Source organism: Mobula hypostoma, chromosome 5, assembly GCF_963921235.1.
Source record: "Mobula hypostoma chromosome 5, sMobHyp1.1, whole genome shotgun sequence".
Taxonomy (NCBI): domain Eukaryota; kingdom Metazoa; phylum Chordata; class Chondrichthyes; order Myliobatiformes; family Myliobatidae; genus Mobula; species Mobula hypostoma.
In genome coordinates this window covers 196,050,981-196,076,376 of record NC_086101.1, presented here as the reverse complement: position 1 = coordinate 196,076,376, position 25,396 = coordinate 196,050,981, and the positions used below count along the sequence as shown (strand labels likewise).

At 46.4% G+C, this 25,396-nt stretch overlaps 1 protein-coding gene across 3 annotated transcripts in view; it reads left to right on the top strand.

The window, feature by feature from the left end:
* cplane1 (ciliogenesis and planar polarity effector 1) overlaps positions 1-25,396 on the top strand; it is a 328,946-nt gene that overhangs the window by 143,046 nt on the left and 160,504 nt on the right. For all 3 annotated transcript variants that reach the window (XM_063049649.1, XM_063049647.1, XM_063049648.1), the window contains exons 20-24: positions 3,974-4,138; positions 7,908-8,046; positions 14,280-14,389; positions 22,732-22,896; positions 23,572-23,680. In XM_063049649.1, the coding sequence (XP_062905719.1) occupies positions 3,974-4,138; positions 7,908-8,046; positions 14,280-14,389; positions 22,732-22,896; positions 23,572-23,680 (688 nt within the window). The remainder of the gene's footprint in view (positions 1-3,973; positions 4,139-7,907; positions 8,047-14,279; positions 14,390-22,731; positions 22,897-23,571; positions 23,681-25,396) is intronic.

Below are 25,396 nucleotides of genomic sequence, written 5' to 3'. Positions count from 1 at the left end.
GTACTGGCAGAGTGATGGAGTGTGGGTCCAGTACTGTCAGAGTGATGGAGTGTGGTCCCAGTACTGTCAGAGTGATGGACTGTGGGTCCCGGTAGTGTCAGAGTGATGGAGTGTGTGTCCTGGTACTGTAAGAGTGATGGAGTGTGGGTCCAGTATTGTCAGAGTGATGGAGTGTGGTCCCCGTATTGTCAGAGTGATGGAGTGTGGTCCCTGTACTGTCAGTGATGGAGTGATGGAGTGTGGGTCCAGTACTGTCAGAGTGATGGAGTGTGGGTCCCGTGCTGTCAGAGTGATGGAGTGTGGGTCCCAGTACTGTCAGAGTGATGGAGTGTGGGTCCCAGTACTGTCAGTGATGGAGTGATGGAGTGTGGGTCCAGTACTGTCAGAGTGATGGAGTGTGGTCCCAGTACTGTCAGAGTGATGGTCTGTGGGTCCCAGTACTGTCAGAGTGATGGAGTGTGGGTCCAGTACTGTCAGAGTGATGGAGTGTGGGTCCCAGTACTGTCAGAGTGATGGAGTGTGGGTCCCAGTACTGTCAGAGTGATGGAGTGTTGTCGCAGTACTGTCAGTAATGGAGTGTGGGTCCCAGTACTGTCAGTAATGGACTGTGCGTCCCGGTACTGTCAGAGTGATGGAGTGTGGGTCCAGTACTGTCAGAGTGATGGACTGTGGATCCCGGTAGTGTCAGAGTGATGGAGTGTGGGTCCAGTACTGTCAGAGTGATGGACTGTGGGTCCCGGTAGTGTCAGAGTGATGGAGTGTGGTCCCGGGTACTGTAAGTGTGATGGAGTGTGGGTCCAGTACTGTCAGAGTGATGGACTGTGGGTCCCGGTACTGTCAGAGTGATGGACTGTGGGTCCCGGGTACTGTAAGTGTGATGGAGTGTGGGTCCAGTACTGTCAGAGTGATGGACTGTGCGTCACGGTACTGTCAGAGTGATGGACTGTGGGTCCCGGTAGTGTCAGAGTGATGGAGTGTGGTCCCAGTACTGTCAGTGATGGAGTGTGGGTCCAGTACTGTCAGAGTGATGGAGTGTGGTCCCAGTACTGTCAGTGATGGAGTGTGGGTCCAGTACTGTCAGAGTGATGGAGTGTGGGTCCCAGTACTGTCAGAGTGATGGAGTGTGGGTCCCGGTACTGTCAGAGTGATGGAATGTGGGTCCAATATTGTCATAGTGATGGAGTGTGGTCCCAGTACTGTCAGAGTGATGGAGTGTGGGTCCCGGTACTGTCAGAGTGATGGAGTGTGGTCCCAGTACTGTCAGTGATGGAGTGTGGGTCCAATATTGTCAGAGTGATGGAGTGTGGTCCATGTACTGTCAGAGTGATGGACTGTGCGTCCCGGTACTGGCAGAGTGATGGAGTGTGGGTCCAGTACTGTCAGAGTGATGGAGTGTGGTCCCAGTACTGTCAGAGTGATGGACTGTGGGTCCCGGTAGTGTCAGAGTGATGGAGTGTGGGTCCAGTACTGTCAGAGTGATGGAGTGTGGTCCCAGTACTGTCAGAGTGATGGAGTGTGGTCCCAGTACTGTCAGAGATGGAGTGTGGTCCCAGTACTGTCAGTGATGGAGTGTGGGTCCCGGTACTGTCAGAGTGATGGAGTGTGGGTCCAGTACTGTCAGAGTGATGGAGTGTGGGTCCCGGTACTGTCAGAGTGATGGAGTGTGGGTCCAGTACTGTCAGAGTGATGGAGTGTGGGTCCCGGTACTGTCAGAGTGATGGAGTGTGGGTCCCAGTACTGTCAGAGTGATGGAGTGTGGGTCCCGGTACTGTCAGAGTGATGGAGTGTGGGTCCCGGTACTGTCAGAGTGATGGAGTGTGGGTCCCAGTACTGTCAGAGTGATGGAGTGTGGTCCCTGTACTGTCAGTGATGTAGTGTGGGTCCCAGTACAGTCAGAGTGATGGACTGTGCGTCCCGGTACTGTCAGAGTGATGGAGTGTGGTCCCAGTACTGTCAGAGTGATGGAGTGTGGTCCCAGTACTGTCAGTGATGGAGTGTGGGTCCAGTACTGTCGGAGTGATGGAGTGTGGGTCCCGGTACTGTCAGAGTGATGGTGTGTGGGTCCAATATTGTCAGAGTGATGGAGTGTGGTCCCAGTACTGTCAGTGATGGAGTGTGGGTCCAGTACTGTCAGAGTGATGGAGTGTGGGTCCTGTGCTGTCAGAGTGATGGAGTGTGGGTCCCAGTACTGTCAGTGATGGAGTGTGGGTCTAGTACTGTCAGTGATGGACTGTGGGTCCCAGTACTGTCAGTGATGGAGTGTGGGTCCAGTACTGTCAGTGATGTACTGTGGGTCCCAGTATTGTCAGAGTGATGGAGTGTGGTCCCCGTATTGTCAGAGTGATGGAGTGTGGGTCCCGGTACTGTCAGAGTGATGGAGTGTGGGTCCCAGTATTGTCAGAGTGATGGAGTGTGGGTCCAGTACTGTCAGAGTGATGGAGTGTGGGTCCCGGTACTGTCTGAGTGATGGAGTGTTGTCCCAGTACTGTCAGTGATGGAGTGTGGGTCCAGTACTGTCAGAGTGATGGACTGTGGGTCCCGGTAGTGTCAGAGTGATGGAGTGTGGTCCCGGGTACTGTAAGTGTGATGGAGTGTGGGTCCAGTACTGTCAGAGTGATGGACTGTGGGTCCCGGTACTGTCAGAGTGATGGACTGTGGGTCCCGGGTACTGTAAGTGTGATGGAGTGTGGGTCCAGTACTGTCAGAGTGATGGACTGTGCGTCACGGTACTGTCAGAGTGATGGACTGTGGGTCCCGGTAGTGTCAGAGTGATGGAGTGTGGTCCCAGTACTGTCAGTGATGGAGTGTGGGTCCAGTACTGTCAGAGTGATGGAGTGTGGTCCCAGTACTGTCAGAGTGATGGACTGTGGGTCCCGGTAGTGTCAGAGTGATGGAGTGTGGTCCCAGTACTGTCAGTGATGGAGTGTAGGTCCAGTACTGTCAGAGTGATGGAGTGTGGGTCCCGGTACTGTCAGAGTGATGGAATGTGGGTCCAATATTGTCAGAGTGATGGAGTGTGGTCCCCGTATTGTCAGAGTGATGGAGTGTGGGTCCAGTACTGTCAGAGTGATGGAGTGTGGGTCCCGGTACTGTCTGAGTGATGGAGTGTTGTCCCAGTACTGTCAGTGATGGAGTGTGGGTCCAGTACTGTCAGAGTGATGGAGTGTTGTCCCAGTACTGTCTGAGTGATGGAGTGTTGTCCCAGTACTGTTAGTGATGGAGTGTTGTCCCAGTACTGTCAGAGTGATGGAGTGTGGTCCCAGTACTGTCTGAGTGATGGAGTGTTGTCCCAGTACTGTCAGTGATGGAGTGTGGGTCCAGTACTGTCAGAGTGATGGAGTGTTGTCCCAGTACTGTCTGAGTGATGGAGTGTTGTCCCAGTACTGTCTGAGTGATGGAGTGTTGTCCCAGTACTGTTAGTGATGGAGTGTTGTCCCAGTACTGTCAGAGTGATGGAGTGTGGTCCCAGTACTGTCAGTGATGGACTGTTGTTCCAGTACTGTCAGAGTGATGGAGTGTGGGTCCCGGTACTGTCAGAGTGATGGCGTGTGGTCCCAGTACTGTTAGTGATGGAGTGTGGTCCCAGTACTGTCAGTGATGGACTGTTGTTCCAGTACTGTCAGAGTGATGGAGTGTGGGTCCCGGTACTGTCAGAGTGATGGCGTGTGGTCCCAGTACTGTTAGTGATGGAGTGTGTTCCCAGTACTGTCAGTGATGGAGCGCAGGCTCCAATGCTGTCAGAATGATCTGTACATTTGTGGGGTTGGTGTTTGGGAGCATTAACCATACCACTTGAGAATCTCGAGGGTGGGGGCGGGCGAGCAGTGTATGTCGGGGTGCAAGAGGGAACTGTGGACATTCTGGGTTGAATCTCTCCTTCAGGACTGATAGTTAGAGAGCTTCATTTGAGTAACAAGTATCGTCCTATCTATTTGCCCAGTTTTGGAACTAATGCCAGCCTCTGCAATTTCAGGGTAGTGTGGAGGATCTCGGCTTGTCCAGAGAGAGAGGAACTCGGCAGAAACTTTCAGGGGTCCTGCAGCGAGTCCTTCTGCTCCTTAGGGCTGCCCGGTGCTCCCTTCCAGCCGCTCGCTGGTACATTGGTAAACTCCAACACAGCCGAAAGGTCATGAACAAGGTAAAGAAGATAATCATAGCTGGGCAGTCCGGCACTGCTGCTTGCTTCTGCCGTCAGTCAGAGGCAGAAATTTGAGCAGCAGTAAGGAAATTCAGCCATTTGTCTCTTGTTGTACTTTTTAAATGGCTCAGCCCCTACTGAGTGGCTCGTTACAATTCTCGCAGCCACTCTGACACCAAATTTTATGTTCATGATCTGCTCTTCACTGTGTTCAGCACAGAGGCAGGCACTCTCCATCAACATGTCTATACTGCTACAGCAATCCTATTTACCCGCACTTGCTCAATAGCCTTTTCTCACATGGTTCCCCTGAGGACAGAGCTTTGCTTCCCCCATCCGTAGGCGGTTCGTTCTACAGAACAGCCTCAGGTTAGCACAGGCAGAAGTAAGTAGGGAAGTTTCTAGGAAGCTTTTTTTCTCACTGTCAGTACATAGCTAGTGTGCTGAGAATGGATCCAGAAGTAGTGGTTTGTTCCTCGCGTGAAACTTGGGAAATTTGGGAAACCTCCATTCATCCTGATAACTATGTTGGCACAAAGTGCATTGAGCTACAGCTTCTCAGTGGTTGTGTTAAGCAATTGGAGTTGCAGCTTAATTGTCTTCAGCTCAAACAGGAGAATGAGGAGGTGTAGTCAGGAGCTACGGAGAGGTACCTGGGTAAATGTCAGGAGTGGGAAAGGGAATAGATAGTGTAGTCTTGTGTCTGTTCCCCTCAATGATAAATATCCTGCTTTGGATACTGTTGGGGGGTGGGGAGTGGGACCGAGTGTAGTATATCTAAGTTTTCTGATGATACTAAATTGAATGGAAAAGCAAATTGTGCAGATGATATGGAAGGTCTGCAGAGAGATATAGATAGGTTAAGTGAATGGGCAAGGGTCTGGCAGATGGAATACAATATTGGTAAATATGTGGTCATCCACTTTGGAAGGAATAATGGAAAAGCAGGTTTTTATTTAAATGGTAAAAATTGCGGCATGCTGCTGTGCAGAGGGACTTGGGAGTGTTTGTGCATGAATCACAAAAGGTTGGTTTGCAGGTGCAGCAGGCTATCAAGAAGGCAAATAGAATGATGACCTTCATTGCTAGAGGGATTGGATTTAAGAGCAGGGAGGTCATGCTGCAACTATACAGGGTACTGGTGAGGCCGCACCTGGAGTACTGTGTGCAGTTCTGGTCTCCTTACTTGAGGAAGGATATACTGGCTTTGGAGGCGGTGCAGAGGAGGTTCACCAGGTTGATTCCAGAGACGAGGGGGTTAGACGATGAGGAGAGATTGAATCGCCTGGGACTGTACTCGCTGGAATTCAGAAGAATGAGAGGATATCTCATAGAAACGTATAAAATTACGAAAGGGATAGATAATATAGAGGCAGGAGTATTGTTTCCACTTGTAGATGAGACTAAAACTAGAGGACATAGCCACAAGGTTCAGGGGAGTAGATTTAGGACGGAGATGAGAAGGAACTGCTTTTCCTGGAGAGTGGTGAATCTGTGGAATTGTCTGCCCAATGGAGCGATGGAGGCTACCTCAGTAAATATATTGAAGACAGTGTTGGATAGAATTTTACATAGTCGGGGAATTAAGAGTTATGGGGAAAAGGCAAGTAGGTGGAGATGAGTCCATGGCCAGGTCAGCCATGATCTTATTGAATGGTAGAGCAGGTGACATACTCCTGCTCCTATTTCTTATGTTCTTATGCTTGCTTTGCCACCTTATCTACCTTTGCTGCCAGATTTGGGGATTGATGGAGTTGTATACCAAGGCCCCTTTGTTCTTCAATGCACTTTGGGTCTAGCTGTTCATTATTGGACCCTGCCCCCAAGTGTGTCTCCTCACGCTTATCAAGATTACATTTCATCTCACGTTCCTCTGCCCAGTTTACCAGATGATCAGTATTGTTCTGTTACCTCAGATTATCTTCCTCACTATTAATTGTTGTATCATCTGTAACTTTACCAATCACACCTCCAACATAGATACCCAAATCGATAATATATAACACCCTCTTCTTCCCTCTCAAAAGTCCATACGTCCTTCCAATAGCATACTGACAGGAGTCACACACACAGCACTCAGACGACAAGCATTCCATTCCACAACTAATCTGAAACCTGTGGAGTTATGGCATCTGTTCCCAAGCTACTCTTCCCCTGTAACCCCAGCTACTCATAAATACAAGAAGTTCTGCAGATGCTGGAAATTCAGAGCAACTCACACAAAAATCAGCAGGTCAGACAGGATCTGCGGAAATAAATAAACAGTTGACGCATTGGGCTGCGACGCTTCTTCATGACTGGAAAAGTAGAGGAAAATGCCAGAATGAAAAGGTTGGAGGGTTGGAGAAGGAGGTTAGCTCGAAGTGAAGGCAGGTGGATAGGAACAGTAAAAGGCTGCCGCGGAAGGGATCTGATAGGAAGGAGAGTGGACCATAGGAGGAAAGGATCTGATAGGAAGGGGAGTGGATCATAGGGGGAAGGGATCTGATAGGGAGGAGAGTGGACCATAGGAGGAAGGGATCTGATAGGAAGGAGAGTGGACCATAGGAGGAAGGGATCTGATAGGAAGGAGAGTGGACCATAGGAGGAAGGGATCTGATAGGAAGGAGAGTGGACCATAGGAGGAAGGGATCTGATAGGAAGGAGAGTGGACTATAGGGGGAAGGGATCTGATAGGAAGGAAAGTGGACCATAGGGGGAAGGGATCTGATAGGAAGGAGAGTGGACCATAGGAGGAAGGGATCTGATAGGAAGGAGAGTGGACTATCGGGGGAAGGGATCTGATAGGAAGGAAAGTGGACCATAGGGGGAAGGGACCCAAGGGGAGGTGACAGGCATTTGAGAAGCAATAAAAGGTCCAAGTGGGAACAGAAGAAAAGAGGAGGAGAAGGGAAATTTTTTTTACTGGAAGGAGAAATAGATCATGTTGGATGCTACCTAAACCGAATACAAGGTATTGCTTCTCCATCCTGAGGGTGGCCTTGTCATGGCACAAGAGGATGCCAGATGTTGGAATGGGAATGGGAGTGGGAATTAGAATGTTGCGCCAGCTGGAAGTTCTGCTTTTGGTGAATGGAGTGGAGAAGCTGCACGAAGCGGGCTCCCCAAAATGTCAAGGAGGCCACTTCGAGAGCACTAGATACAATAGGCGACCCGAACAAATTCGCAAGTGAATTGTTGCCTCATCTGGAAGTACACTTTGGGGTCCTGGATGGAGTTGAGGGAGGAGGTGGATGGGCAGGTGCTGCACTTTGGCCACTTGCAAGGATAAGTGCCAACAGGGAGATGAGTAGGGAAGGACGAATGGACAAGGGAATAATGGAGGGAGCGATCCCTGGGGAAAGTGGATAGTGGGGCAGAGGTACAGGTGTGTTTGGTGGTAAGATTTCTCTGGAGATAGCAGAAGGTCAACTACTTGCCTGATTTCACTGCATAAGATTAGGTCTGGAGTTGTGTTATGTCTGCACCCTCCATGCCATTTTGTCTGTGTCTCTCCTTGCTTTTTATATTCTGTGTCTGGCTTTTGTTCTTCCTTTATCAGTACACAATATTATTTCCCAGTAGCTTATTCCTCACCATTATCTTCTGTGTGGTATTTGTTCTGTGTCATTATATCCCAAAGTGTTTGTGCTGGTTTTCTGTCTTTGTTAGGCTGTGTTTTTCTGGAGGGAATGGTGGGGTGGGTGGTTGCATTAGGCCCTGCTATGTCTGAGGGCTTTCACTGTGTTTATCAGACCAGGAGCCACTGACAGATCATCTTTGTCATTAGATCAGGAAGAAGTCTGGTCTCGGCCCACTTCGTCCCTTCCCTAACTCGCTGCTACAGTACGGTAAAGCCCAGAGTAGCTTCTTCAGACCAGGAGCCGGGGACCATGGAAACTCTGATGTAATCTCTGTAAAGGTTGTTGGTGAGTAGGACAGCTCCTTCACTTCTTCTGTGTGGAAATGGCTGCAGTGGGACTTCTGTAGCCAGTACAGATCTGTGTACTATGTCCCCTCATTTGGGTTTAAATGCTTATTAAATATCAGGAAGACCAAGGGACTGAGCTCTTATAGCTGTTCAGATATGATTGAGATTTAGATTCAGATTTATTTATTTATCATAGATACAACGAAACACAGTGAAATTCATTGATGGCGTTAACAACCAACACATCTTGAGGAGCAAGTGTCGTCTCAATCCAGTGTCAACATAGCATGCCAACAGTGTTCAGCAGAACAACACAAGCAGCAACGACGACAACAAAACAGCAGAACAAGCCCCTTTCCCTCTCTCCCACCCACATTGACAGGATTTAAACGATTTACATCCTGAACCTACCAGGATGTCAGGAGGGCATTTCCAAACACAAGGTCAGAGACCCTCCAGTCCTCATCTTCCACTTCACTAATCTCCACATCCAACAGGTTCTGCCTCCTTCAACGAGATTCAAACATCAGACATATCTTCCCCTCTCCTCCCCTTTCACCATTTCACAGGGAGCTTTCTGCTGGGACTCCCTCAAGATTCAACATTCAAGATTCTTTGAAGTTATTTCCTGTACACAGGTGTAAAGGGGAATGAAATAACTGTTTCTCTGGATCCGATGTAGCACAATAAAGCACCGTAAGATAAGGAGTACAATAAATCTAAATACATAAGATAGCTTGTATACAGTACATAAATTAGTGATAGGTGGTAAAAGTAAAAGGCTGGAGAAGAAAGAATCTGACAGGAGTGGAGAGTGGACCATGGGAGAAAGAGGAAGAGCAGGATAGGTAGGTGAAAAGAAGAGGTAAGAGGCTAGAGTAGGGAATTGATGAAGATGGAAAGGGGAGGAGAAAAAAAAGAATTACTGGAAGTTGGAGAAATCAGCTTTCACGCCATCAGACGGAATATGAGGTGTTGCTCCTCGACCCTGAAAGTGCCTTCATCACGACAGGAGTGGAGGCCATGGGCCAACATGTCAGAATAGCAATGGGGATAGATTCCATCTTCTTTTGGATGGAGCAGAGGTGCTCAACAAAGCGGTCCCCCAATTTACATCAGTCTTACCAATGCAGAGGAGGCCACTTCGGGAGCACTAGATACGATATACACCCATGACAAACTTGCTCGTGAAATGTTGCCTCAACTGGAAGGAGTGTTTGGGCACCTGAACTTAGGTGAGTGGGCAGGTGTAGAACTTCTGCTACTTGCAGGGACAAGTGCCTGGAGGGAGATTAGTGGGGAGAGACTTACCACATCCCCACCCCCCCTTCCCCACTCACCTGGCCCCACTTATCACCTTCTAGCTTGTTCTCCTCTCCCCTCCCCCAGCCTCTTATTCTGGCATCTTCTCCCTTTCTTTCCAGTCCTGATGAAGGGTCTCGGTCAGAAATGTCAACTGTTTATTCGTCTCCATAGATGGTGCTTAACCTGCTGTGTTGCTGCAGTGTTTTGTGTGTATGCTCAAGATTTCTGCCATCAGCAGAATCTCCTGTGTTTGCAGAATAATTTGTAATATAAGACCACACCATTTTCCTTGCCAGCACCGCTACCCCACGAATTCTTCCCTCTCCAGACAGTGTAGGTTCTGACCTAGCTCCAATTAGCAACTGCAGCCTGCTGTGCAATACCCTTAACTGCTTGCTAATCTAAACACTAGATACATAAGATATTTAAAATGAAGTTACCTTCTTCCCTAACAAATGCCATACCCTATGGCACCATACCCTCTGCTAAAACATTCACAGGGTATTTAAAAGATGCCATCCCCTTCCCTCAATTCCTCTGTCTCCGCCACATCTGCTCTCAGGATGAGGCTTTTTATTCTAGAACGAAGGGGATGTCTTCCTTTTTCAAAGAAAGGGGCTTCCCTTCCTCCACCATCAACGCTAACCCTCAACTGTATTTCTTCTATTTCACACACGTTTGTCCCCACCCCATTGCCCTGCCACCCCAACAGGGATACTGTTCCACTTGTCCTCAGCTACCACCCCACCAGCGTCTGCGTCCAGCACATATTTCTCCATAACTTCTACCATTTCCAACAGGATCCCAGCACAAACACATCTTTCCCTGCACCCCCCCACCCCCCACTTTCTGCTTTCCACAGGGATCGCTCCCTATGCGACTCCATTATTCTCTTGTCCATTTGTCCCTCCCCACTGATCTCCCTCCTGGCACTTGTCCTTGCAAGTGGAACAAGTGCTACACATACCCATACACCTCCTCCTTCAAAACCATTCAGGCCCCCAAACAGTCCTTTCAGGTGAGGCATCACTTCACCTGTGAGTCTATTAGGGTCATCTGCTGTATCCGGTGCTCCTGACATGACCCGATGTAGATTGGGAGACCGCTTCACCGAGCACCCATGCTCCGTCCAGCAGAAAAAGCGAGATTTCCCAGTGGCCACTCATTTTAATTCTACTTCCCATTCCCATTTTGACATGTCAGCCCCTGGCCTTCTCTACTGTTGTAATGAGCTACACTCAGGTTGGAGGAACAACACCTTATATTCTGTCTAGGTAGCCTACAACCTGATGGCATGAACATAAATTTCTCAAACTTCCAGTCATGGCTGCCATCCCCTCTCCTTCACCTTTCCCCACATTCTCATTTCCCTCTCTCACCTTACCTGCCCATCACCTCCTTATGGTGCTCCAACCCTTCCCTTTCTTCCAAGGCTTTCTGTCCTTTCTTATCAGATTCCCCCTTCTCCAGCCCTTTATCTCCTTCACCAATTGACTTCCCAGCTCTTCACTTCCCTTCTCCCCTTCTCCTGGTCTCACCTATCACCCACTACTTTGTATTCTTCCTCCCCTCCCCCCCATCTTCTTAGGCTGACTTCTCGTCTTTTTATTCCAGTCCAGATGAAGGGTCCTGATTTTAGGTAGTAATGGGGGTCAAAGAAAAGGCAAATGACCTTAATGAGTACTTTGCATCAGTTTTCACTGTGGAAGACACCAGCAGTGTGCCAGACGTCCGTGAGTGTCACAGGGAGCAGGAGTGAATGCTATTACTATTATAAAGGAAATGGTGCGAGACGAGCTGAAAGGTCTGAAGGTGGATAAATCACCTGGACCAGATGGACTACATCCCAGAGTCCTGAGAGAGTTTGCTGAAGAGATAATGGATGCATTGGTCATGATCTTTCAAGTCTCTAGTCTTTAAGAAGGGAGGAAGGCAAAAGAAAGGAAATTATAGGCCAGTTAGCCTAATCTCAGTAGTCGGGAAAGTGTTGGAGTCTATTATTAAGGATGAGGTTTCAAGGTACTTGGAGACAAATGGTAAAGTAAGTCTAATCAGCATGGTTTCTGTCAAGGGAAATCTTGCCTGACAAATCTGTTAGAGTTCCTCAAGGAAGTAACAAGTGGGGTGGACAAAGGAGAGGCAGTGGATGTCATTTACTTGGATTTTCAGAAGGCATTTGATAAGGTGCCATACATGAGGCTGCTTAACAAAATAAAATCCTGTGGTGTTACAGGAAAGATACTGGAATGGATAGAGGAACGGCTGCCAAGCAGGAGACAGCAAATGGGAATAAAAGGGTCCTTTTTGGGTTGACTGTCAGTGACTAGTGGTGTTCCTCAAGGGTCAGTATTGGGACCGCTACTTTTCACATTGTTTGTCAGTGATTTAGATAATGGAGCTGATGGCTTTGTGGCAAAGTTTGGATGATATGAAGATTAGTGGAGGGGTAGGTAGTGCTGAGGAAGCAATGTGATTGCTGCCGGACTTAGACAGATTGGAAGAATGGGCAAGAAAGTGGCAGCTGGAATACAGTGCTAGGAAAGGTATGATAATGCATTTTGGCAAAAGGAATAATATTGCAGACTATTCTGTAAATGAGAAGATTCAAACATCAGAGGTGCAAGGGGACTTAGGAGTCCTCGTGCAAGACTCTCAGAAGATTAATTTACAGATTGAGTCTGTGGTAAAGAAGGCAAATGCTATGTTGGCAGTTATTTCAAGGGGAATAGAATATAAAAGCAAGGAGATAATGCTGAGCCTTTATAAGACACTAGTCAGGCTGCACTTGGAGTATTGTCAACAGTTTTGGGCCTCACATCTCAGAAAGGATGCATTGTCATTGGAGAGAGTCCAGAGGAAGTTCATGAGGATGATCCAGGAACTGAAGGGGTTAACATATGCGGAGCGTTTGGCTGCTCTGGGCCTGTACTCACTTCTGTTTAGAAGAACGTGGGGGAATTTCGTTGAAACCTACTGAATATTGAAAGCACTAGATAAGGTGGATATGGTGAGGGTATCCACTGCTGGGGCTATCCAGAACTGGAGGGCACAGCTTCAAAATTGAGGAGTGACCTTTTAGAACATTGGTAAGGAGGATTTTTTTTTAAGTGAGGGAGTAGTAAATCTGTGGAATGCTCTGCCACAGACAGCGGTAGAGGCCAAGTCCGTGGGTACATTTAAAACGGAAGCTGATAATTTCCTGATCGGTCAGGACATAAAAGGAGATGGCGAGAAGGCAGCTGTGTAGGTTTGAGTGGGATCCAGGATCATCAGCGGTGGAGTGGGATCGATGGGCTGACAGGCGTAGCTCTGCTCCTTTGCCTTGTGGTCTCGGCCCGAAGAGTCAACTGTTTAGTCTTCTCAATATACGTTTCCTGGCCTGCTGAGTTTCTCCAGCATTTTGTGTGTGTCACGGGGTATTTCACCCTGGGGCAAAGGGAAAATGGAGCTTGTCACATGAAGACTCAAGCAGCAATGGTATGAACTGAACTCCTTCTCCCTTGCCTAGCGTGCTGAAGTGTCGTGGCATGGAACGTAGAAGAGCAAGAGGAGATTTGATAGGGGTATTCAAAATGGAGGTGTATGGATAGGGTAAATATAAGCAGGCTTTTTCCACTGAGGTTGGGTTTAGGGTGAAAGGTGAACTGTTTAAGGAGAACATGAGGGGGACTTCTTGACTTATATAACAGTGAGAATATGTAACAAGCTGCCAGTGGAAGTGATGCATGTGTGTTCAATTTCAACATTTAAGAGAAGTTTGGATAGGTACATGGATAGGAGGGGTCTAGGTGCAGGATGATGGGACTAGGCAGATTAATAGTTCAGCATGGGGTAGATGGGCCGAAGGGCCTGTTTCTGTGCTACAGCTCTCTATGATTCTACGGATCGTAAATTGTTTGGGTGATACAGTGGGGAGAGTAGTAGTGCAGGGTTACTCTGATGGGAAGTCTGTACCACAGGGATCAATCTCGTATCAGGATGTATGTGAACTGATACCAACAACGCGACACACACAAAATGCTGGAGAAACTCAGCAGGTCAGGCAGCATCTATGGAAATGAATAAACTGTCCATATTTCAGGCTGAGACCCTTCATCAGGACCGAGAAGGAAGGGGGAAGATGCCGGAATAAAAAGACGATTAATAAGCCTGTTGATGGCATGAAAGCAGTTGGAGTCATAGACATCAAAGAAGGTTGGCTGATAGAGCGACAGAGAGCTGAGGGGTAGCTGGGAAGAGTTGATGGTGGGTGAAAGTTCATCCCAACATGTGTGAATTTTGAGTTTTCTGTACATATACAGTAATGGCAAGGAGATGAGAAGTGTTGATGACAGAGAGGGTCCCTGGGATGCAAGTTCATAGCTCCCTGAAAGTGGTGATGCGGGTAGACAAAATGATGAAGGATGCTTTAGCTTGCTTGAGGTCATAGGTTTATGGTGAAAGGTGAAATGTAAAATGTGTGTGGGGGAGGGGGATTTGCCCGTTCCATTTTTGATTATTTTTGTTCGGGGAGGAGGGATTTGGGGGTTGATGACCCTGCTACTGTTCTTTTCTTTCTTGGTGTCGTGGCTATCAGAGTTGTATAAATCTGTCTTTGAACCTCTGCACTCAGAAGCTGGTGCGACTGAATCAAGCTGCAGGCAGAATAAGTGGATGCAGTTCGATTTCAACATTTAAGAGAAATTTGGATTTGTTGGGTATGGATGGGCTCTGGTCCAGGTACAAGTCAATGGGACCTGGCAGAATAACAGTTTGACAGGGACTAGATGGGCTGAAGGGCCTGTTTTATTGCTGCAGCACTCTGTAACTATGACAGTGGCAGCAAGGAAAGCAATAGCAGTTCCACTTCTGATGAAAGTGCAGTTCAGGTAGACGATAAGGTGGAAGAGCTTGGCTATGTGAATTCTATCAGGTCTTCCTGAACAGGCTCCTTCCGCGACCTCTGTGCATTGTGTTGGATGTTCCACGTTCGCGAGCAGCTGAGCGAGAGGTGTCGCAAGTTCCAGGCAGCCAGAGACAATGCCAGATCCTCTCAGGTATGTTTGTCCAATCACTCACTCATACACACACACACACACACACACACACACACACACACACACACACACACACACACACACACACAGAGCTAAAGCCGTGAACTCGCTGCTCACCACTGTCAGGGTTCATTCTGTTTGGACACTGCTTTACCTCAGGGCCTGTTGTGTGCTGAAATTGCTGGTGTGGAGGCACACTGTGATACTGACAGGGACTCGAATAAGATGTGCAGGCCTTATGAGCCTGATTGAATTTTTTGAGGATGTGACTAAACACATTGATGAAGGAAGAGCAGTAGATGTAGTGTATATGGATTTTAGCAAGCCATTTCAAAAGGTACCCCGTGCAAGGCTTATTGAGAAAGTAAGGAGGCATGGTATCCAAGGGGACGTTGCTTTGTGGATCCAGAACTGGCTTGCCCACAGAAGGCAAAGGGTGGTTGTAGACGGGTCATATTCTTCATGGAGGCCGGTGACCAGTGGTGTGCCTCAGGGATCTGTTCTGGGACCCTTACTCTTTGTGATCTTTATAAATGACCTGGATGAGGAAGTGGAGGGATGGGTGAGTAAATTTGCTGATGACACAAAGGTTGGGGGTGTTGTGGATAGTGTGGAGGGCTGTCAGAGGTTACAACAGGATATTAATAGGATGTAAAACTGGTCTGAGAAGTGGCAGATGGAGTTCAACCCAGATAAGTGTGAGGTGGTTCATTCTGGTAGGTCAAATATGATGGCAGAATATAGTATTAATGGTAAGACTCTTGGCAGTTAATACCTTTATTTTTCCAAAGTAAAAAAATTGGGTCACTCAAGGCTTAAAAAAGTAATTTCGATAAATTAAACTACAAAGTTTAAATTTTTTAAGATTAAAAAAATTGCGGAACTGGAGCCAAATTTGTAAAGAATACTTAATCACAGGATATAGGTTTAAATTAACAACTTTAGCTAATTGCGTAGGTAAAACAGCTCTCAATAACGAGGTTAAATAAAACTCAAACAACAGGAATTCTGCAGATGCTGGAAATTCAAGCAACATACATCAAAGTTGCTGGTGAACGCAGCATCTGTAGGAAGAGGTGCAGTCGACGTTTCAGGCCGAGACCCTTCGTCAGGACTAACTGAAGGAAGAGTGAGTAAGGGATTTGAAAGTTGGAGGGGGAGGGGGAGATCCAAAATGATAGGAGAAGACAGGAGGGGGAGGGATGGAGCCAAGAGCTGGACAGGTGATTGGCAAAAGGGGATATGAGAGGATCATGGGACAGGAGGTCCAGGAAGAAAGACAAGGGGGGCGGGACCCAGAGGATGGGCAAGAGGTATATTCAGAGGGACAGAGGGAGAAAAGAGTGAGAGGAAGAATATGTGCATAAAAATGAGTAACAGATGGGGTACGAGGGGGAGGTGGGGCCTTAGCGGAAGTTAGAGAAGTCGATGTTCATGCCATCAGGTTGGAGGCTACCCAGACGGAATATAAGGTGTTGTTCCTCCAACCTGAGTGTGGCTTCATCTTTAAATAGAGGAGGCCGTGGATAGACATGTCAGAATGGGAATGGGATGTGGAAATGTTAAATAAAACTGTTTTTCAACTTTCAGTTCCAGGTCTACCCAAATTGGCCGATCACTCTTATCAACCCAATATAACCAAAAAGACATGATATTCATGGTATTTCTGTGTCTGACCGACATGTTATTGCATTTGTTACATTGATAGCGAGGAGGGCCATTTTGTTGAAGTGGAAGGATACATCAGCTCCCACTTTGTCACAATGGTTCTCTCAAGTGATGCTATGTCTTAGTTTGGAGAAAATTAGAAGTCGAACCTTTGAACCTTTATTTGATTTTGAGAAAAGATGGGGCTCATTTGCTCGTTATTATCATTTGAGCTAATTGATAGATTTTTTCCACGATCTAATTGTAAATTTTTTGGTATATTTTCTTTCCTTGCTGACGGTTTGATGTTTATTTTTAGAAGCTTTTTGTATGACGCATGGCTACAGGGTTGAACACCTAATGGGTTCATTTTTTTCTCACTTTTTCTGCTTAGTAGGTTTTTTTTGTTATCACAAATTTTGTTTTCAATCTTTAAGATAATGTCTTTTTTTGAGACATTGTAAGTGTTGTTACTTCAATGTACTCGTGTTATTTCTTTTGTATAATATAACAATAAAAAGATTTGAAAAGAAAGACTCTTGGCAGTGTGGAGGATCAGAGGGATCTTGGGGTCCGAGTCCATAGGACACCCAGAGCTGCTACGCAGGTTTACTCCGTGGTTAAGAAGGCATACTATGCATTAGCCTTCATCAATCGTGGGATTGAGTTTAAGAGCCAAGAGGTAATGTTGCAGCTATATAGGACCCTGGTCAGACCCCACCTGGAGTACTGTGCTCAGTTCTGGTCGCCTCACTACAGGAAGGACGTGGAAACTATAGAAAGGGTGCAGAGGAGATTTACAAGGCTGTTGCCTGGATGGGAGAGCATACCTTATGAGAATAGGTTGAGTGAACTCAGCCTTTTCTCCTTGGAGCGACAGAGGATCAGAGGTGACCTGATGGAGGTGTATAGGATGATGAGAGGCATTGATCATGTGGAGAGTCAGAGGCTTTTCCCCAGGGCTGAAATGGCTAACATGAGAGGGCATAGTTTTAAGGTGCTTGGAAGTAGGTACAGAGGAGATGCCAGGGGTAAGTTTTTTATGCAGAGAGTGGTGAGTGCGTGGAATGGGCTGCCGGCAACGGTGGTGGAGGCGGAAACGATAGATTCTTTCTGAGAGATTCCTGGATGGCTACATGGAGCTTAGAGAAATAGAGGGCTATGGGTAAGCCTAGGTAGTTCTAAGGTAGGGACATGTTCGGCATAACTTTGTGGGCCGAAGGGCCTGTATTGTGCAGTAGGTTTTCTATGTTTCAGATCCCTCTTAAACCTCCTCCATCTCATTTTAAACCTCTACCTTATATTTTTAGACACCCTTCTGTGGGAAAGAGACTATATCTATCTTCCTGATCTGTGTTTCTCATAATTTTATGTCCTTGTCATGACACCTCCCAGCCACTTTCATTCCAGGGAAACAGAGCTATTCTATCCAATCTCTCCTTATAACCCAATCCTAGCTGCACCCGCTGCAGCTGTATCACATCCTTCCTGTAGCCTACTGACCAGAACTGCACACAATACTCCAAGTGTGCCTCAACCCTGTACCCAGTGCCTCGGCTGCTTTCAGGGAAAAATGTACTTGTATCTCGGGTGGGATTACAACCAGAGCTCATGGGTTAAGGGTGAAAGGTGAAAAGTTTAAGGAGAACATGATGGGAAACTACTTCACTCAGAAGCTCAAAGCGTGTGGGACAAGCTGCCAGAGCAAGTGGTGCATGCAAGCTCGATTTCAACATTTAAGAGAAGTTTGGATAGGTATATGGATGGCAGGGGTATGGAGGGCTATGGTCCTGGTGCAGATGAATGGGACTAGGCAGCTAAAATGGTTTGGTACAGTCTAGATGGGCCGAAGGGCCTGTTTTTATCCTGTACTTTTCTATGACTCTATGACATACCAATGTCTGTTTGACCACACTCCCCAGACCCCTTCTTGTTTTAACTTCTGCAAAAAAAAAATCACTTTACACTTGTCCAAGTTAATTGCCATTTGCCATTCCTTGGCCCACTATCCTCAGTTAATGTAAATGCTGCTGTAACCTTAAACAACCTTCTGCACTGTTTCACACATCAAAGTTGCTGGTGAACGCAGCAGGCCAGGCAGCATCTGTAGGAAGAGTTACAGTCGACGTTTCAGGCCGAGACCCTTCGTCTGCTGCGTTCACCAGCAACTTTGGTGTGTGTTGCTTGAATTTCCAGCATCTGCAGAATTCCTCGTGTTCTGCACCATTTAGTGCCATCTACAAACTTACTAATCATCCCACCTGCATTCTTATCTGATCCCGGTGGTACAGGCCTCCAGTCTGATAAACAGCCCTTTACTATCACCTCTACCTCCTACGACCAAGCCTATTGGCTCGCTCACTTTGGACCCAATGTGTCCTAATGTTATGGCCACTTGTCATCTGGGATCTTGTCAAGGCCTTGCTACTGTACATGTAGACAATTCTACTCTCCTGTCCTTGTTAATCCTTTTGGTTACTTCTTCAGAAAAGTAGGGCAAAATTTACAAAACACAATTTCCCATGCACAAAGCTATGCTGACTATCCCTATCACCTCTTGCCTTTCCAAATGCGGATAGATCCAGTCCCTCAGAATTCCCTCCTGTAGCTTTCCCAGCAGTGATTCTTGGTTCACTAGCCTGCAGTTCCCTGGTTTGTCCTTGATATCTTAGAAACATAGAAAACCTACGGCAGAATACAGGCCCTTCATCTTACAATGTTGTGCTGAACATGTCCTTACCTTAGAAATTACCTAGGAAATCCTTCGAGAATAATGGTACATCAGTTATCCTCTAGTCCTCTGGTGACTCACCTATAGTAATGAAATTTAAAAAACTGTCAGAGCCTGGGCATCTTTTAATTTTATTTAGGGATACACTTAGACCCTGCATAGTGCATATTCATTACAATGTGGTTACTCAATTCTTTATTTAAATTTTAAAAAATGACAAAAAACTTCTCAAGGGCGGCCACCATTACAGTGAACGTTCAATCAGCCAATGAAAACACTTGACATACACTCTAAGTCACTCACAGCCAATATGTCAGTACCTCCAGTTGAACTCTGTCTTTTTGTGTGTTTTCCCCCTAGCTGTCAGCCTGTGGTTTTGTATTGCCACGTGTTCCTGTCCCCGCTCCTGCTCTACTCCGGCCCCTGTATTACTGAGTACTCCGTCTCTCACCTGTTTCTCATTATTACCTGTATTGCCGCCACCTGGGTCTCATTGTGCTCCACCTATCATCTGCCTCTCTGTTTATTGCTCAGTGTGTTTCAGTCCTGTGTTTTCACTTGTTTGTTGCCAGATTGTGCCAATGAATTTTCCTGAGCTTTTCCAGCATTTGTATCTGTACTCTGTCTGAATATTGATTCTTCCTGTTTCCCGATTCTGTCTTATGGACTTTTCTGGATGTTTTGATCTCTGCCTGAACTTTGATGCTGCCTTTGTTTGCACCTTGGGATTTGTTATTGAATTCGTATCACTGTGTGCACAGTACTGGGACTGCGTTTGGATCCTGTTCCAGTGTCCTGACACAATCATGGATTAGTTCACACTCTGCCTCCCCTGCATATGTAAACATTCTTGCTCCCTCGCCAATTTATTCCATTTTTTCACCCATAATGTTTGCAATTTCCAGTTAGGCTAGTACATCTCAGATGTCTAGGAAAAGCATTAGCATGGATGTGGATGTGAAGCCGCAAGTGATACAGTGTTTGGAAGTTGGTGGGCGTCAGGTTGATGTTGGTGCATCTTTGAAATTGGCTACATTGATGATCAGTACAATTATTATGAATGCAGACAAGATAAAAGCTTCTGAAACAACAGTCTCAAAAGTTATCATCGTTCAAGGAGCCATTTGCTTGAAAAAATGGAAAATAGACTAAATATATGGGTGGATGACCAAACGCAATGACATGCCCCGAAGCCAGCTGATATTAATGGAAAAGGCAAGAAGCATCTTCAATCATATTTAAGAAAAAGAAGGTACATCGGTAACATTCTCAGCCAGAGTTTGGTTTGACAGATTTAAACAGCACAGTAACTTTCATAGCATACATATTTCCGGTGAAGCGATTAGTACAGACAACAAGGCAGCCCAGGATTTTCCTGCAACACTGAAGGCCATAATTGAAAAGGACGATTATCCTCCCGAGTTTGTCTTCAACGTGGATAAAAATGGGCTTAAATTCCTCCTCATAATTTCATCTCTCCAGAAGAGAAACATGCATTAGCAAAGGACCAGTTAACCACAAAATTCCTCAGCACTAGCATCACCACAACCACACAAATCATGGACTAGTTCATCAACAAGGACCCTGACTGGGAGCAAAGCAATAAGGCAAAGTGGGGTGTTCTCAACATAATTTCCTGCTACCGAGAACTGCTTCATGAGAGGAAACTTGAAAAAAGGCAGTCAAATCTTGACGCCTACTTGAAGAAGAAGCCAAAGTCAGAGGAGGGCCTACCACCTGCATCCCTGTGCTTCTGCTGTGATGTGTTGCTGCTCCACTGATGTACAGGTTACTCCACAAATTACTCTGTATACATAAAATAATATATCATATATCTCAGGTTTAATTTTTTTAATCAGGCACACATATCCATTTATGTAATGTTATAATGACCCCGCATAGCACTGGTCTCAATAGGACTCGACCTCCAAGGAACGTGTCCTCAGCGTTAAGTGGGGTCTGAGTGTACAGCATGATATGCATCCATATTGTACTGTCTCGGTACTTTCATATTTGTGTGCTGTAGCACTTTTTTTATTCGCAGTTATTTTGTAACTGGGTTATAGATAAAGGTTGAATTGGTTAGGATTTTATTACCTGGAGGATAGGAGAATGAGGGGAGATTTCATAGAGGTATACAAAATTATTAGAGGTATAGATGTGGTAAATGCAAGCAGGCTTTTTCACTGAGGTTGGGTGAGACTAGAACCAGAGGTCGTGGGTTAACATAGAGGTCATGGCTTTGTGGCAAAGTTCACGATGATACGAATATTGGTGGAGGAGTAGGTAATGCTCAGGAAGCAAAGCGATTGCAGCAGAATTTAGACAGTTTGGAAGAACGGGCAAGAAAGTGGCAGATGGAATGCGCAGAAACCTAGAAAACCTACAGCACAATACAGGCCCTTCGGCCCACAAAGTTGTGCCGAACATGTCCCTACCTTAGAAATCACTAGGGTTACCCATAGCCCTCTAATTTTCTAAGTTCCATGTACGTATCCAGGAGTCTCTTAAAAGTCCCTTTCATATCTGCCTCCACCAGCCTATTTCACGTACTCACCACTCCCTGCGTAAAAAAAACCTACCCCTCACATCTCCTGGCCTATGTCCTGAAATTTGTTGTTTTGTGGCAAAAGTACTATAAGACAACTTGTCATCCCAGTCAGTGACCCGGATGATAATGAGGTTAACTGGATTAGCAAATTTGCAGATGACACCGAGGTTGAGCTGTAGTGGACAGTGAGGAAGACTACCATGGCTTGCAGAGGGATTTGTATCAGCTGGAAAAATGTCAGATTGAACTTTTGCAGATAAATGCGAGGTTTTGCACTTTCATAGGACCAATCAGGATAGGTCTTCCACTTGGCCACTGAGCTGTGTGGTAGGAAAAAGGGATCTGGTAATACAGGTACCTAATTTGTTGAAAGAGGCATCACAGGAAGATAGGGTTGTAAAGAAACTTTTTGGCATATTGGGCTTCGTAACTCAATTTATTGATTACAGAAGATGTGATGTTATGTTGAAGTTGTACAAGACGTTGGTGAAGCCTGATTTGGAGTATAGTGTGCAGTTTTGGTCACCTACCTACAGGAAAGATGTAAATAAGATTGACAAAGCACAGAGAAAATGTACAAGGATGTTACTGGGTCTGGAGGACCTGAGTTATAAGGAAAGATTGAATAGGTTAGGACTTTATTCCTTAGAACATTGAAGATTGAGAGGAGATTTGATAGAGTTATCCAAAATTATGAGGTGTATAGATAGGGTAAATGCAAACAGGCTTTTTCCACTGAGGTTTGGTAGGACTACAACCAGAGGTCATGACTTAAGGGTGAAAGGTGAGAAGTTTAAGAGGAACAAGAGGGGAATCTTTTTCACTCAGAGGGTCGTGAGAGTGTGGAATGAGCTGACAGCACAAGTAGTCCATGCGAACTTGATTTCAATGTTGAAGGGAACTTTAGGTAGGTACACGACTAGTAGGGGATATGTTAAGTATGTCCAGCCAGCAACACCAAAATAAGCGCCATTCCTCCTCTCCCTCCGACACACATACATATTCCTCTAACCCCGGCACAGGCCGTCTTTGACCTCCGCCTCCAGCGGGCTTGTGGATTCGCAGACATCATCAATATCAAAAAATGAATTGACTAAAAGCACTGTCTGAATCAATGAGGTTGCATTTTATTCCTCTAAGTTCTAGTATGGCTATACCAGTTACATTCAATTTTTGCTGGGAGTTCCACTCCCTCCTCCTCGGAACAGAGCTGGTGAAGTCTGTGGTTGCATGCTGAGCCCAGAACTGCCCTCAGTGTTCTGCCCTAATCAAGCTCTCCCCACTACTCTGCCCTCTTTGTGCCCCAGCCCGTCCCCATCACTCTGCTCTGATGCAGCCGTTGACCAGCTTGACCGCAGCTCTCTGCCTGGAGGGAGGGTTACTGACTGATACCGATGATTGCTGTGTTCCCAGGACAGTGAGCTGGCAGCTGAGTACGATGCCGCTGTGGTTGACCATTGCCTCGCATCCCTGGAGTGGGCCTGTCGAATGCTGCCCTTTGCCAGGTTCATGAACATGGAAGAGCTCGTGCAGGATATCGTGCTCAGCCTGATTAATGAACTTCCTCCCATCAGGAAGGTAGGGTGATGGTGTACTGCAGGTCTCTAGCACAGAGGTGGGAGAGGGGGAGGCAGAGAGATGGGCATCTTGTGAAGCAGCACAGATTGACAGAGATGTGGAGACATATTGGGTGGAAGGGTGCAGGGGAGAGCTAGAGGGAGAGAGAGGTAACGAGTAACTTTATCTGTCACACGTACATTGAAGCAGTGAAACGCATCATTTGCATCAATGACCAACACAGTCCGGGGATGCCCACAAGTGTCGTCACACTTCCACACCAGCAAACCATGTCCACAGCTCACTAACTGTAACCCGTATGACTGGAACGTGGGAGGCAACCGGAGCACCGGGAGGAAAGCCACGCGATGACGGGGCGAACGTACAAACGCCTCACAGCCTGTGCAGGAATTGAACCCAGGTCACTGTTCCATAAGAAAGGAACAGTGACTGTCACCCCTGCAGGGAGGAGCGGCCAGGGCTTAGGCAATACATTGGAAGACAAGGGAGGGAGAGGGAATAACAGGGCGGAGATGCCGTCACCAGGGCAAGAAGAGTAAGAGAGAGGGACTTAAAATGGATTGTTAGTATTGTGGTTGAGGGAGAATGAAAGTTATGATCACTGTAATATTTTGTATGGGAAGAAGCCCCTCGTGTTATCCATCACCTGCCCTGAGTCGACTTCTTATTTTGTAGGTGGCTGAAATTGTGCTCAGGGCCTTTCCTGACGCAGAAGATGTTCGGGTGCCTTTGAGAGACAAGCACCACACATTGCAGCAGCGTTTGCGACACAGCGTGGTGCAAGGTGATGCAATGCAGTCTCTGGTCATTCTACACGGTATGGGTGGGGAGTGAGTAAAACACACAAAATGCTGGAGGAACTCAGCAGGACAGGCAACATCTGTAGAAATGATTACAGTAACCAGTTGATGTTACAGGCCAAGACGTTTCTTCAGGACTGGAAAGGAGGAGGGGAAGATGCCATAATAAGGAGGTGGGAGGGAGGGGGAGGAGAACAAGTTGGCTGGTGATAGTTGAGACCAGGTGATTGAGGGAGGGGGTATGAAGTAAGAAGCTGGGAGGTAATAGATAAAGGGCTGGAGAAGGAATCTGATAAGAGAGGATAATTAGAAGGGAAAAGAAATGTGAAAACAAGCTGGCAAATAATATCAAAGTGGATAGTAAAAGTTTTTTCAAGTATGTTAAAAATAAAAGAGAAATGAGAGTGGATATAGGATCACTAGAAAATGAGGCAGGAGAAATAATATTGGGAGACAAGTAGATGGCTGATGAATTAAATGAGTATTTTGCGTCAGTATTCACTGTGGAAGACACTAGCAGTATTCTTGATGTTGTAGTGTGTGAAGGAACTGTATTCTGTACAGTTCTGGTCACCAAATTATAGGGAAGATGTCAATAAAATTGAGAGAGTACAGAGGAGGTTTACTAAAATGTTGCCTGGGTTTCATCTCCTAAGTTACAGAGAAAGGTTGAACAAGTTGGGTCTTTATTCTTTGGAGCGTAGAAGGTTGAGGGGGGACTTGATAGAGGTGTTTAAAATTATGAGAGGGATTGATAGAGTTGACGTGGATAGGCTTTTTCCATTGAGAGTGGGGGAGATTCAAACAAGAGGACATGAATTGAGAGTTAAAGGGCAAAAGTTTAGGGGTAACATGAGGGGGAACTTCTTTACTCAGAGAGTGGTAGCTGTGTGGAACGAGCTTCCAGCAGAAGTGGTTGAGGCAGGTTCGATGTTGTCGTTTAAAGTTAAATTGGATAGATATATGGACAGGAAAGGAATGGAGGGTTATGGTTCAAGTGCAGGTCGGTGGGACTAGGTGAGAGTAGTTCAGTATGGACTAGAAGGGCCGAGATGGCCTGTTTCCGTACTGTAATTGTTATATGGTTATATGTGATTATAAGGAAGAGAAGTGGGTGCAGTTACTGTTATGAGAGAGAAGGTGCTCAAAAAGCTGAAAGACCAGAAGTACATAAGGCACCCGGACCAGAGGAGCTGCACCCTAGGGTTCTGAAAGAGGTAGCATTAGAGATTGTGGTGTTACTAGAAATGATCTTTCAAAAATCATTGGACTCTGGCATGGTGCCAGAAGACTGGAAAATTGCAGGAAGGCAGCAGAAAGGAAATTATAGACCAGTTAGCCTGACCTCAGTGGTTGGGAAGATGTTAGAGTCAATTGTTAAGGATGAGGTGTTGGTGACACATGACAAGATAGTGCAAAGTCAGCATGGTTTCCTTCAGGGTAAATCCTGCCTGACGAACTCGTTGAAATTCTTTGAGCAGATTACAAGTAGAATAGATAAAGGGGATGCAGTGGATGTTGTATATTTGGACTTTCAGAAGACCTTTAACAAGGTGCCACACATGAGGCTGCTTAACAAGTTAAGAACCCATGGTATTACAGGAAAATTACTAAGATGGTTAGAGCATTGGCTGATTGGTAGAAGGCAGTGATTGGGGATAAAAGGATCCTTTCTTGGTTGGCTGCCAGTGACTAGTGAT